This window comes from Pangasianodon hypophthalmus, chromosome 15 (assembly GCF_027358585.1).
Source record: "Pangasianodon hypophthalmus isolate fPanHyp1 chromosome 15, fPanHyp1.pri, whole genome shotgun sequence".
NCBI lineage: Eukaryota > Metazoa > Chordata > Actinopteri > Siluriformes > Pangasiidae > Pangasianodon > Pangasianodon hypophthalmus.
In genome coordinates, this window is record NC_069724.1 from 4,678,581 (window position 1) to 4,692,293 (window position 13,713).

The window sequence follows — 13,713 nt, forward strand, 5'->3', positions numbered from 1 at the left end:
TAAAACATCTCTCCATTTTACAATTTAAGCAGCCTCTACGTTTGAAGTGCATACAGTAGGTGAGAGGAATCGTTCTATAGGACTTGGGAATTGGGAGTAACAGCATACTGTATAATGTCTTATACGTAAGCTATGGCCTGTGAGCACTTTCTCTGTCCCCATGATGGTGGCCATGACATTACATTGGGGCAGCAGAAATCATTGGCATGCATGAGTTTTTCGGACCATACTGCGGTCTCATCCAACAGCATGCACATTTCTTTTACAGTGGCTGGCATAAGTATTCACCCCCTTGAACTTTCTGACATTTTGTAAGGAACTGAAATGGACGCAATTGGGATTATATATCATGAATCTGCATGAAATAGCCCATAATACTGCAGTGGTTGCTTCTCAGACTAATGCCCTTCTCATCCGATCACTGACCTTTGGTGGACGGCCTCCTGTGCCATATTCATTCATTTTTTTAAAAAAAATGGATTTAATGATGTATAGTGTAGCTCCTTGGTCTTCATGATGCTGTTTGTTGGTATGTTCTCCAAAAAAAAAAAAAATCTGTGGCCCTCTGGGAACAGGTGTATATACAGAGATCACATGACACTTTAACTGCATACACACACTACACTTGTAACTAATTATGTGACTTCTAATGGCATGTTTTTGCACCAGAACTAATTTTAGAGGTTTCACAGCAACAGGGGTGAATCCTTGTGCAATCACATATTTTACACTTCTGCTTAGAAACTATATAGATTTTTCCTCCCACTTTGATATTATGGGCTATTTTGTGTAGACTCATGGTATACAATTCCAATTAAGTCCAGTCAAGTGGACAAAATGTGGAAAAGTTTAAGAAGGTGAATACGTACGTAAGGCACTATAAAACATAGACAAAGATAGATAGCATTACCGATCTCTCTGGGGAAAAGCAATCAAGTGACAGGGATTTCACAGCGACGCATTACTCTCCAAACTGTCATTTACTCATATGTGGATGGATCTGATCCTAAATGATGATCAGACATGAATAGACTACAGTACCATGATTAATAACAGTGCACCTATTAAGCTTCACAGGCTTTGACATTAGAACCCATTGAATAATTTAAGCATGGCTGCCCAAACCTGCCCCTGGAGCTCCAGCACCCTGCAGAGTTTAGTTCAAGCCTGAATCTAACACATCCTGGCCCTGTTTCTTTGTACACGGATTACTGAGTTTGCCAGATTGAATTGTTGATGGTTTGACATGATGCTGGATTTTTCTCTTCCTTGAAGCTGTTGCCAGAACAAGAAGTCCAGAAGTTCAAACCTGCTCGGAAGCAGGATTACTCATTGTAAGCAAGATCAGATCACACTGTTAGGGTGCTTTCATGGTGCTTTATGGCCATTTGGATCAACAAAGAAAAAGACCCTGGATAAACCCTGGATGTGACACAAAATGCACCTTCAGCTAAGTTTTGCAGCTGCAGGCAAAGTGTTTCAATTGCACAGCTGGCAATATTATTACTCTCTCCTGTAGTCCGCTTAAACCTGAAATGGTAGAAATACTCGTTTTCCTGTTTTTTTTGTTTTTTTTTAAGGTTACTGGTTCCATCTCCATATCTCTGACAAATGAAAGAAAAAGTCTTACAAGTATGTTTTCAGCCCTACACAGAGGGGCACCTCAGCCAATTTTTTTGCGTTTGCTTCATTTAATTATGTGTGAAACCAAACCAAATAGCGAACAAACAAACAAGCAAACAAACCAGTACCAATTTCCCTGATTCTGACTTGAGAAGCACTGTGCTATTTTTTATTATTAAAATATAATTTAATGTGGCTAAAATTATTATTATTATTATTATTATTATTATTATTATAAACATGTATTCTCATTCTTCTTCTACCAGTTGCAATATTTGGATATTAAGATGGTAAATGTGTGTTTTGTTGTCTGTGATGTGTGTGTTGTAAACTGTATTAAATGTATCAGTGTTGTGACCAAACAGCAAGAAAAATGCCTAACATATGTAAATATATATGGCGAATAAAATGATTCTGATTCTATGAGATACCATGTCGAGGTTGAGAAATTGTAATGCATGTGCACAATTCACTTGTTCTCAATTTCCTATTTGGAATTCTCAAATTAGCCAATAATGGCCATATTTCTGGTTAATTTGTGCTCAAGTACATGTGATTTTAAGGATAAAAATGAATAAGCAGATTGGAGCTCAGTTTAAGTAGGTAGAATCTCCATAAGTCTTTGCTATGAATAGAGATTTTTAATTAAAATGTACTTTGGCATGTTATGAACACCTAATTAAGACATACTGTCATCACCTCTAAGGGTATTATTGTAAGACTCTATATTGCTCTATATTGCAGAAGTTTTTCTTTCTGGGTCTGTCTATAACTGAGACTGCACTACACCTACTTAAACCCAGTTTATCCATTAAACCATACACGATTTCTTCAGAAAAGACAAGTTAACCAAAATATGGCCACAAATATACTAATTTGAGGAGCTGAAATAGCAAATTGAAAGTAACGTAAGGTATGCACTTTCATGACCTGGATTTAATATCTCGTTATTTGTGACACTGCTTGGATATAGATTTTCACTTTATTCTGTTCCCGTGCCCCGTTTATGCACTGTATCTGTTAGTTTGGGGAGTTTAAGAGGCAGTATTCCAGAAACTACAGCCAAAGTTGAATTGTTTCATGGCTCAATATACACTCACTGACCACTTTATTAGGAACACCTGTACACCTGCTCATTTATGCAATTTTCTAATCATGTGGCAGCAGCGCAATGCATTAAATCTTGCATATACAGGTCAAGAACTGCTGGTCTCCTGGGATTACTTCCACATGCAACAGTGACTAGAGCTTACACAGAATGGTGTGAAAAACTAAAAACATCCAGTGAGCACATCTTTTTACAATCTTCAGCTGTCCAACTGTTTTCCTAATAAAGTGGTCAGTAAGTGTTGTATGACTTTTCCATTCAACACAGAAATGCACAATTAGGACCATTTATTCTAATCAACTTTGCAGGTGTGGCCAAAGAGGCCAAATTAATCTGGTTGGAATTATCATGATTAGTAAATCTAGTATATGTCATCTTAGCTTGAATTTATTAAGATTAATTAATTGACAAACAAAGAATGAGGCTCTGATCTAATAAAGGTCTTCTGTAGCATTGGAGTAATAGAGTTGTATGTTGGAACAAAACTCTGCAGGTTTATAGATCTCTAGGAATAAGCACAGGCATCTCTGATTAAATAAATAGTGCTTCTGAGTTATAACTTGGTAGTCAATGGGCCTCAACTATACAGTGACACTTTACTAATATCTGAAATTGTAGAAGAGTCTGGTTTTAATTAATAGACATAATCTAAATGACAAATTTGGCTATAAATAGAATATTTAACCCTTGTGTACAGTGACTTAACATTGGACCCAGAGCTCTTAAGCTCTTATGCTTCTACAAATCCAATATAATTGTAGGACTGATTTTTAAACACTCCAATTTTCTTTTTTTTTTTTTTTAAATCTGTTATTATCAGTATCAGAGGTGCCAACAATGCTAACAAGAAAATCCTAGCAAGTGAAGAGAAAAAAGAATTTTACCACAAAAACCCACAAAACATGGCAATTATTTTTCTGCATTATAAACTGCATGACTAAGTCTAAGTCTAATGCGATTGCTACTTAATAAGGACTAGCTCCACCATTTTTTTACCGACCATACAGACCACAGTCTTGCACAGTTTTCTATTGGCTCACAAGACCGTGGCTCGTGACTTCATAGGTCAGTTTTGACCTTGATTAAATCGTCAGGAAGCAAAAAGAAGCAAATGCGCTTTCAGAAGCAAATGAAAGTTTTTAACATCCTGCGTCCTTTCCCCTTTAGTGAACTGTTTTTCTGCCAGGAGAGTTTTATTCGTGTTTAGTCTAATTGCTGATTGAAATAGCAGAAAAGCGTATTTTCCAGTAATCGCCTGTATTACCACTGCAAGAAGTAAAAAATCGGAACTGCTACAGCTAAACCGTAAATATTGGCACCTCTGTATAACCAGTGTATTAATGCAGAAATCCCCTTTCTGTGCTTTGGGCTTCTTTCCTGGCCCGTTATGTGAATACAAATGAAGGCCACTGGGTCATTTGACAGCACAGTACATAAGACTTAAACATTCCATGGTGCGAAAATCTGCAAACAACTACATTTATTGAGGTGCTTATCTCCCATGCACCTACCTACTGTATTTCAAAATGTCATTACCGTAAACGATGACACAGCCTAAAGCCTTGTGTGTGTATGTGTGTGTGCTGGTTGTGTTTAGGTAAAGGGCAGATTGGAGACAAAGCGCAGGCAGTTGCTGTGTACTAGGGGTGGGGATGAGTGAGCTTTTTGATTAAGCTCTGAGGCTTGTTCACTAAAGTGAGGCAAAGCACCAGTGTGGGAACTAACCTTTCTTCCGGAGTCCTTGCTTCCACACTCGCCTTTATCGTACCACCATTTGTTTTTCAGTTTGTCTAAGACGGCCTGCTCATTGAGCTTCAACACCGCTAGGTTTACTGGGATTCTTCAACCAGGGAAATAACATAAATAACATTACCCATGTTATCTTATGTTATTCAGCATTTAAGTAAACACACACCTATAAAATATGTACTAGTGTTCTACATGTCTACAGCTAGATTGAAAAAAAGAGGAAAAAAATAGCTTAATCACAAGTCTGAGTAATGTGTCAGTGCCAAAGTGATATGCATTAATACTCCATCTAGCTTTGCTGCCTTTCTCCCTAGTGCAAGATGTGTATTACTATATCACTTTGGGTAACCGGCAAAAGGTGGAAACACTCGGATAAGGACATGTTTTTTCCTATATCAAAATATTCAATCAGAAATATACTTTTTGAAAGCTAATGCATTGTCAGATCCAGATTGGTTCTAGCGTACAGCCCCATACTGCATGAGTACAGGTCTACGGGTGTAGCCAGAGTGTTTGGTGTGCGTAGTTGCCGGTTACCCCTCCACCGTGGTGGTTACCCGCTGGATAGCTCATACTGGGGCTGACCTTGGAATCACCTCCCCCGCTGCCGCACTCGCCCTTGTCGTACCACCATTTGTTTTTCAATTTGTCCAACAGGCCCTGCTCGTTCAGTTTTAACACTGCCAGGTTTACTCGGTTTCTTGAAATGATAATAAAATAATTGGGGTCAGCGTCAGTGGTGAGAATGGGACAGCGAGGCAGAGGTTGTAGGAAATGAAACGTGAGTCAATCTTAAAAATAAAAAAAATAAAAATAAAATAAAAGTCGAACTGATCTGATTGTGTGCCTGTTTCTACAAGACCTTTTTGTTGTCTTGTGCTGTGTGATGTTCAGAAAAAAAAATGTAGTGTGACCAGATTTTACCAAGCAAGACATGGATTCTTAGGAAGGGAAGAGGAGGCATTAGCAATGCTCTGGATTTAAGCTGGTTAGATTGTCATTTTGATCTTTGTTGTCAAATTGCTATCACGTTACAACAGGTCAAAGGAGAACTTATACATTCTTTACGAAATCCTGCATGGTCTGCGAATTGTGCCAGAGCATTCTTAATGCGCCAGCTCCACCCTTACCCAGTCTTCATGTGCTCCTGCTCCGGCGCTGTTACAGGGAAGCCCTTCCACTGCGTGGCAGAGAGTGCCGCTGGGAAGGAAAGCGAACAGACCGTGGGTCTGCTCTGCTCCCAGGCAACAGTGTCTTTCTCAGTAAAACCTCTCTTTCTGAGCCCTCCCTCTGTGTGACAGGGGGGTTCAAAAGAGGTCGGCTTATGGGTGACTAACAGAAAGCCAGACTACATTCATGAGCATTAGTTTCTGAAATTCACTGCTTTGGCAGAAAGAGTAACAGGCAGATAGGAGAGGAGAAAAAGTACCGCATTTTCCAGACTATAAGACGTGTCTTTTGCCCTGTAGCAAGTGCCTGTTTATGGTTTTACTGTAGGCCTGGCTAACAGGAAGGTTATGATATAGAGCACTTTTCGCATGGCACTACCATAACATTTGATCCTCAAAAATCGTAACAGGACTGGTTGGACCGACAAAAGTCTCACTAGCCAACGAGTGAATTACAAAAATTCAGCATTAAACGTTGTAATGTGAGGATTCTGGGCCTCATTCATCAAACATAAGAAATGTGGTATTGCTGTTTGTATCCTACGAGAGCTACTGTGTCTGTGTAAATGTTCGTATAACTCACTAATGTGAACCTTTTTTTTAGCAATTTGTTATTTATTTAAAATGCACACACAAATTTAACTTTTACTTTTTGTGAAACTTGATCGTTTCATATTAATGACTTGAAAGAAAGAATCCAAAACAAATCCATAAATTAAGACAAATAAGACTAGCTATTCAATTGGGACAAAAGTAATGGCACCCCATAAACGGATGTAGAGTTAACGTGTGTCTATAATAGCCGACTCGCCTCAGTGGTTGTGCTGCATTACTGGAAGATTTAGCACACACCACGTTTAGGAGGTATTCTTTTGCAGTTTAGCTATTTTTTTTTTTTTGAGCCCTCTTTGCCTTTTATGGAGTTTTGTGAGCGTCACTAAATGTGAATCAGCTGTGCCGTGAATGTGCTTGGTACTTTATGGGAATCTGGCGTTTAAACATTTCTGAACTTTTTTCTAAATCTGACAGGAATTAATTTTTAGTTGTATGTAAAAAAATTTACATACAACTTTACTAAAAAATAAATGAGGCCCTTTGTTTAGAAATATGAATCTTCCCAAAGAAATTCCGACTGGTTCTGTTTCAGAAAATAAAAAAAATGAAGCCACCACAACCAGCACAGAACAAAGCAGTTATTGAAGATGAATGAATGAAATAAATACGTTCCCATGGTAATCTACATGGCCCTTCTTTGTCCTGGAAGCTGTCTATCACCCAGTCCCGCTGGCATGAATGCAAAAACCGCCGCACTCCTGATACTTTTTTGTTTGGACCAACGGGATTCCAGTCCTGATGTACACCTCTAGATAAGGAGTGTAGAAAAGGCTTCAGCTCTGGAAACAGCAGTAATGAACTACAGTAAAACTAACTAAACTAGATTAGACCTATAGGACTCTGACGTCCCAGTGTGGAAAATAAAATTGCCCGATACATTATTTCGTCTTTAAAGCGGTGCTGATTTACAGTGCAGACACTTATTGTCCAGAAAGTACAGTATCTCATGAAAAACAACATACTACAAAGAAAAAGACTTGGTGAGGAGACATGAATGACAGTAATGGTCAACAAATGAAGCCTTGTGATGAATTTAAAAAATTTCTGCCCCCTTTCAGATAAAATCTACGCTAACGTTAATGTGTTAGCTGTGTTATCAATTTGCATGATGTCTGTGAAAATGATGTTCAGCTGAACGTCAGTGACAGTTCAGCATATTGATGTGGTAGCGATGAAATGGGATGGAGTGACGTCATGTGGTGAATCCTGAAGGAATCAACAAACAGAAGAGCGTCAGTGTGGCATGTGAACATGAAAATGTAACACACAAGGGATAGAAATAGGTATCATGAATAGTGGGTTTTCACAGGACCAGAGATGAGGACAGTCACAAATTTTCCAAATTATCAAAGTGTAGAGAGGTTACTCAGGAAATCATAGCTGAAAACAGCTTTCAGAGTTATCATTACATGAGAATCCAAGTTTAACGGTCATTTTGTGTCATTTGGAAATAACCGAATTGCACGTTTTCCAGGGTAATCTCTCCAGTTTTCAAGATTATATGACATTATACAAAAAATCAATATCACTTTAATACTTGTTAGTAAGTATGTCATTTTTACCTTAGGTCAGAACCTTTAGGAGTCGCAACCCCATACCCCTTGGAGTCCAGGTTTCCGCCCACCTTCATGGTATCACAGGGTTTGCGCTGTTCGATGTATTCGTTCATGGTGGACTCCAGCAGATAAGCGTATTTCCCTTTAGACTTCCGCACTCTCGCCACTCCGTCATCAGTGGTCTTTACAAACACTGAGGGATCTGCAAACTTCATGTAGGACCACATCTTCTCAAACACGGCTATCTTTGATCTCTGAGGGCAAAAATGATTATTAAACCTTTTATATATCAGAGGAAAAATTAAAAAAAAAATCTTTGTAATGTAATAGAGGTGTAACATAATGCTGCTTTCCAGATCTGTATTTATATTCATATTTAAACATGGAGTGGGTGTGGCTTAAACTGGAAGGAAACACTGGAAAAAATTAGGTGGAAATGCCAGCAGTTCCTCAAGCTCAGCTACATCACTCAGAGATCAGAACTGGTCTCAACAAGAGGTGTGCTGCTTGTGCTGTTATTTTTTTGTTTGTTTGTTTGTTTGTACATACCTGTAATATTTTCTAACTAATTTAGTTGGTCCTGTTTCCCAAAATATAACCAAAATAGTCATCGAATTTAAATTACTGAGACCCTGACCAGGCAGTTACTAAGGATGAATGAATGAACGCTGTATGTTCGTGTTAATGAACATAGTGTTTGTTTGTCCTGTAAGCTTCATATCTGGCCACTGAAATACAAAAACTAACAAAACAAAAAAACTAACAAAAAGAAAAGAATGCTTTTTTGTTCCATCCCACAGGAACCCAGTCTAGTCTCAGCCACATGCCCTACGTTCTAAAAAAAAAGTGCGCCCCATATTTTAACTGTACTGTTATTTGTTTAGAACACATTATCTGTTCATTCTGAATAATGTAAAAATGTAATGTTGTGATTTTGTAGAGCGAGCTTAAGTGTGAGAATAAGTGTTAAATAAATTTGATAGAATTCTCACCATGAAGAACTCTTTGGTTGATCCTCCATCCAAGGTGCCGTAGGCGATCTCTGTCTGCTTGGCCAGGTCTTCTGCGCTCTCTATGGGTGACACCATCCTCTCCACAGTCAGGAAGGCAGCCAGGTTGGCCGTGTAGGAGGAGATGATGATGAGGGTGAAGAACCACCAGACGCCTCCAACTATACGACCAGACAGTGATCTAAAACCATGAGAACAACAAACTATAGTAAGACAAAAACAAGGATCGAGGACCAGGTATAGAAATACACAAATCAGGACTGTGCAAACCAGTTTACTGTTATAATAAAAGAATACTGCCACAGTGATAAGCCTGCACTATAGCTGAAACCTGTTTAAATGTATGAAAAGGAAATCAGTCGTACCCTCTGGCTATATCTGAGACGTCTCCTCAGTCTTACTGCAGTTATTTATTCACTGTCATATGCATTAGAGTTCACACACTTCTTACACTTCATCTAAAGGTGTAAATCATAAAACACCTGAGCAAGTTGAACAATAGATGCAGAAATGTTCAGGGAACCAGAAGAAATGGTGTCAAAACACATGAGGCCTTTTTTTTCAGTGTTTAAAAGGAGACTCAGGTCTCCTAATGAGAGAGAGCAAGAGAGAGAGATTTTAAGGGACAAAAAGACAACACACGAGGGTAAAAATAGATGAGTACATTGTTTCATGCTAAGTAGCACAGATAAGAAGGACCCTCTTTAGGATTTGCTTGGACACACACACACACAAAGCTGAAATTTGCCAAAGAGAAAATCCTCACCCACAGACCTAATTCCAGTCTTATGGCAATCATTATTCTGGAAAGATTTCCCTTTATCACTCCTCGCTTCAGGCCTTCAACCCCTCCAACACAATGCAGTGAAGGAGCAAAATGAGGTCAGACATGAGAGAGAGAGAGAGAGAGAGAGAGAGCAGGGGAGAGAGAAGAAGAGAGAAGGAGGAGAGATGGAGCATGCCCGAGCAACACTGATAATGCCAGCCAAAAGGAGGCAAAAAACAATGAACCATAGCCTTCTTCTCCACTCTGCTCCTGACAGCTAACATCCTCCATCCACTCCTCACATCTCTCTCTCTCTCTCTCTCTCTCTCTCTCTCTCTCTCTCTCTCTCTCTCTCCTGGCCTTCATTCTCAGTCTGTGTCTGCTTCATCCTCTTTTTTCAGCTCAGCTCTGTGAGAGCACAAGTGCACTTGTGTCTCCATCCAAAGAAACCAATCTGTCAGTCATGCAGCATCACCCTGCTGACGGGAACAAAAGGGGTTGTGTTGTCGAACAGCAGGTTTCCACAAATTATAGCAAATCTGCAATCGTTTGGATCTTTCGGAAGTAGGTTGCAGTGGACTAACTTCTTTGGCATTATAAACTGTTAGGCAATATGATGGCACGTCTACTAACAATAAAAAAATGAAGAAATGAATGAACAAATAATAAATATACAAACAAACAAATAAATTAATAAATAAAACAAAACTAAGGAAGCAAGCAAGACAATCAATAAATAAATAAATAAATAAATAAAACAAGCATTCAAGCAAGCAAAACAAACAAATAAACAATAAATAAATAAATAAGCAAGCAAGCAAGCAAAATAACTAACTAACTAACCAAGTAACTAAATAACCAAACAAATAAATAAATGGTACCATTCTGAAGATCTCAAATGGACAATATTTAGGAGGTCAGGGAAAGAATCCTAAACCTTGAACATGCTAAAGCCTTGAAATGGTTTCAAATGTTAAACAATTCATAAATTTAAAAAAAAAAAAAAAAAAAATCTGTCACTTAAGCATCAACATTGGTGTCTCCCTGGCAAGATAAAGAGTTGGCTGGCAGTGCTAGTGCTAGAAAAGCAGCTAAGAAGACAAAGTGCTTGCAATGGCATGTATCGTAAACAGCAAAATAGCAAAATAAGCTATGATTTCGGTTTGAGCTTGACTGCTGCTTTGCAACTTCATGCTACTTTAAAAAGCTACATAAAATAGCATAGCATTAGAACTGTGCAGAAGTGGTGCTGTACTCATTCAAATGTAAAATGAGCTTTATTTTACTTGCAATTAACTACCTACTATCATACTAACTAAACCACTGGCTAACTAACCAATGGCTAACTAACCAATGGCTAACTAACCAGAAGCCAACATTTTACAGAATCAGCAACATATCTAAGATGACTGATTAAAACTGAAAGGAAAAGATATTATTGTAGACCAACATCTCTGCTCATTTCTGTTCATTTTGCCCCTTTTATTAGAAAAATAAATATGAGGTAGATGACTACATGCTGGTGTAGTTCATTTTGGAGGAATTATAATGATGACTTTGTTGACCTTGTATGAACATCATTACAGTGCAGTTACTATGCAAAACATTTGCGTGCAAACAATATTTGAGACTGATTATGTTAAGCACAGTCAAATAAGCTTTTGGAAACTCTCTCTGCTCTGGATAAGAGTGTAAGTGTAAATGTAAAATGCTAGAAATGCTTGCTGGATGCAGTTTTGCTCATGGTCGCTCATGGGAAAAACAGACTGATTGACCGAGAAAGAAGTCATTTTTTAATTTCTGTCCTTGAAGTAAAGTGGGGAGCCGATGTAGGCATGTTGCTAATATTGATGGCTGGGTTACCTGACGTCGCATACCACTAATCCAGTCGCACTCAGTGCTTAATTTCTAAAACACCAAGTGAGAGGTGATCCAGCGATTGGACGGGGAGAGAAAAGGTCGTGGAACATATAGACACAAAAGTGCTCCAAACACTTCATTTAATACTGTTGAATGCCATCATATAGGGCTAATAGCTTAAGTATGATGACTGTGGTACAACAAGGGATTGCAGCTGTAAGATATCAGTGATTTCTGAGGTGTTAAGCTTCACAAGATGTGATCAACCTTACAACAAACATTTTGCTCCAGACACTGGGCCTTAAAAAAGTAGCCTATATTACACACGATAAACAACACAAATATAACAACGTGATTACCGATCTCAATGAAAAAAAGACTTTCTTAGCTTGCGTAACTACTCCACAAAGCAGTCATGTATCTTACAGTCTCTTCTCTTCTCCACGATTTGCTCTGCTCGTCTGTGTCTGTTCTGACTCCTTAAAATCTAAGAAGACACATATGAGGTACAGGGCTGAATTTTTCTGAGTGATGGACCAAAAAAGTTTCAGAAACTGCGATGACGCATCCCTTACTTTTAGCATCTTGTTCTGCACCATCACTTTTGCTTACTTTTTTAAGGAATGAAAACAAGGTCAGCTGCCTTTTGTTGCCATATCCATGACGATCCCCGGAAAACAAATAAAGAATGATCATTCATTACAACAAATTTATTAGTAGTAATTTAGTTTATTACTATTTTTAGTTTTTTATTTATTTTTAAAAAAGCTTCAAAGGTGCCTGATCCACGTACATGGCCGGAATTATGAACGCTAATGTGGGGTGTAAAAAATTAAAAGCTATGAATAAATATTTAGGTTTACAAAAACCTTCGGAGGATTAATTTTACTGAGGTGGATTTTTTGAGGACTTCAAAACAAATTTAAAAACAAAAGAAATCCCAGTAACATTCTGAAACTTCTAAAACATAAGGACCTACCATTACATTATAGTTTAAGAGTTTCATCTTGACTAGCTTTATCATAGCTTTTGTCCAATGGGCCATGTTGTATGGTTTGGTTTGACAAAAATGGTGGCATCGTGTCTCCACATCAACCTCATTCCATGTAAATATGTTCACAATATGGTTCCAACAGTGTCCATATTTGTATAATAATTGGTATGACATACAGTGTACTAATTTGTGTGCCAGAAATACTCTTCAAATATACTTCAAAGTATATGAAGGAAGCTACTGAAGCTAAACTATTTCAGACATTTGACCTTGCGGTGACCTTGACCCTATTTGGATCAATTCCAAACTCTAATCAGTTCATCTACTGGTTACAATGATAATTCCTTATCAAATGTACAAACATTCCACCACTCGTTCTTGAGATATCACGCTAATGAGAATCTCGGAAGGACGGATGGATGGACAAACCAAAAACCGCTCAGAAATCTCTTAAACGTTTTAAAGCCAACATTGTTCTCTCTTTTGCATGTAGCTAATAGTAGTAATCTAGGAAAATTATTTTGACAGGGTCTTCACCACCTGATATTCAGTATCTGACATATACACTACAACGTGGCAGTGCTCCCACAGTTCAGTTAAACTCTGCATATCTCACCGCTTAAACCCTCTAATGAATCACAGCAATTAATTAATGGAGTAACTAATCCTCAGAATATGGGTCACTTTGATACTCCAAACCCAAAAGCTTTTAAGTTTTTAATACGATATACAAACTCCATGGAGACACAGTACTTCACCCTTTCAGCTCATATTCATCTCATGTACCTCAGACTCTCACTAGTGTCTTTACCATTATGGACATCGTGAAAGCAAAAACATCAAGTGCTGTGACAAGCTGTCCTCTCTGGAGAGCCGGCCGTGTTTAACAGCGCTGAACATGCCCACACGCTAGTGGTGGCAGGGTCACCTCTGCAACGAGAAAGGCCCTGGGCTTCTCTGTGAGTGTGTGTGTGTGTGTGTGTGTGTGTGTGATGCTAATGTGTATGTGTGAATGGTGGTGTGTAAACAGGGTGTGAATATTTTTGAATATGTAAGCATATGAGAGGCAGAACCGAATCAACAGTGTGTCTGTGTGGTGGGGCATAACACGGATATAAAACATACACACAGACATGCACTGTGTGTAACACTTCCTAAGGATTACAAACCACACACACTCACACACACACACAGAGAGAGAGAGAGAGAGAATGCCTACACCTAAATCTAATTTTAACCTTACCATAGTTACCAACAGGAAAT

The 13,713-nt window shown here is 38.5% G+C and overlaps 1 protein-coding gene across 10 annotated transcripts in view; it reads right to left on the reverse strand.

The window, feature by feature from the left end:
• gria1b (glutamate receptor, ionotropic, AMPA 1b) overlaps positions 1 to 13,713 on the reverse strand; it is a 71,929-nt gene that overhangs the window by 6,122 nt on the left and 52,094 nt on the right. For 3 of the 10 annotated variants that reach the window (XM_026939017.3, XM_053240056.1, XM_053240055.1), the window contains exons 12-14: positions 8,813 to 9,011; positions 7,827 to 8,074; positions 4,457 to 4,571 (exon numbers count right to left, since the gene is read on the reverse strand). In XM_026939017.3, coding sequence (XP_026794818.3) covers positions 4,457 to 4,571; positions 7,827 to 8,074; positions 8,813 to 9,011 — 562 coding nt within the window. Of the gene's footprint in view, positions 1 to 4,393; positions 7,471 to 7,826; positions 8,075 to 8,812; positions 9,012 to 13,713 lie in introns of those variants that run through there. The other 7 variants (XR_004579557.2, XM_053240058.1, XR_008303804.1 and 4 more) reach the window with 7 other exon arrangements.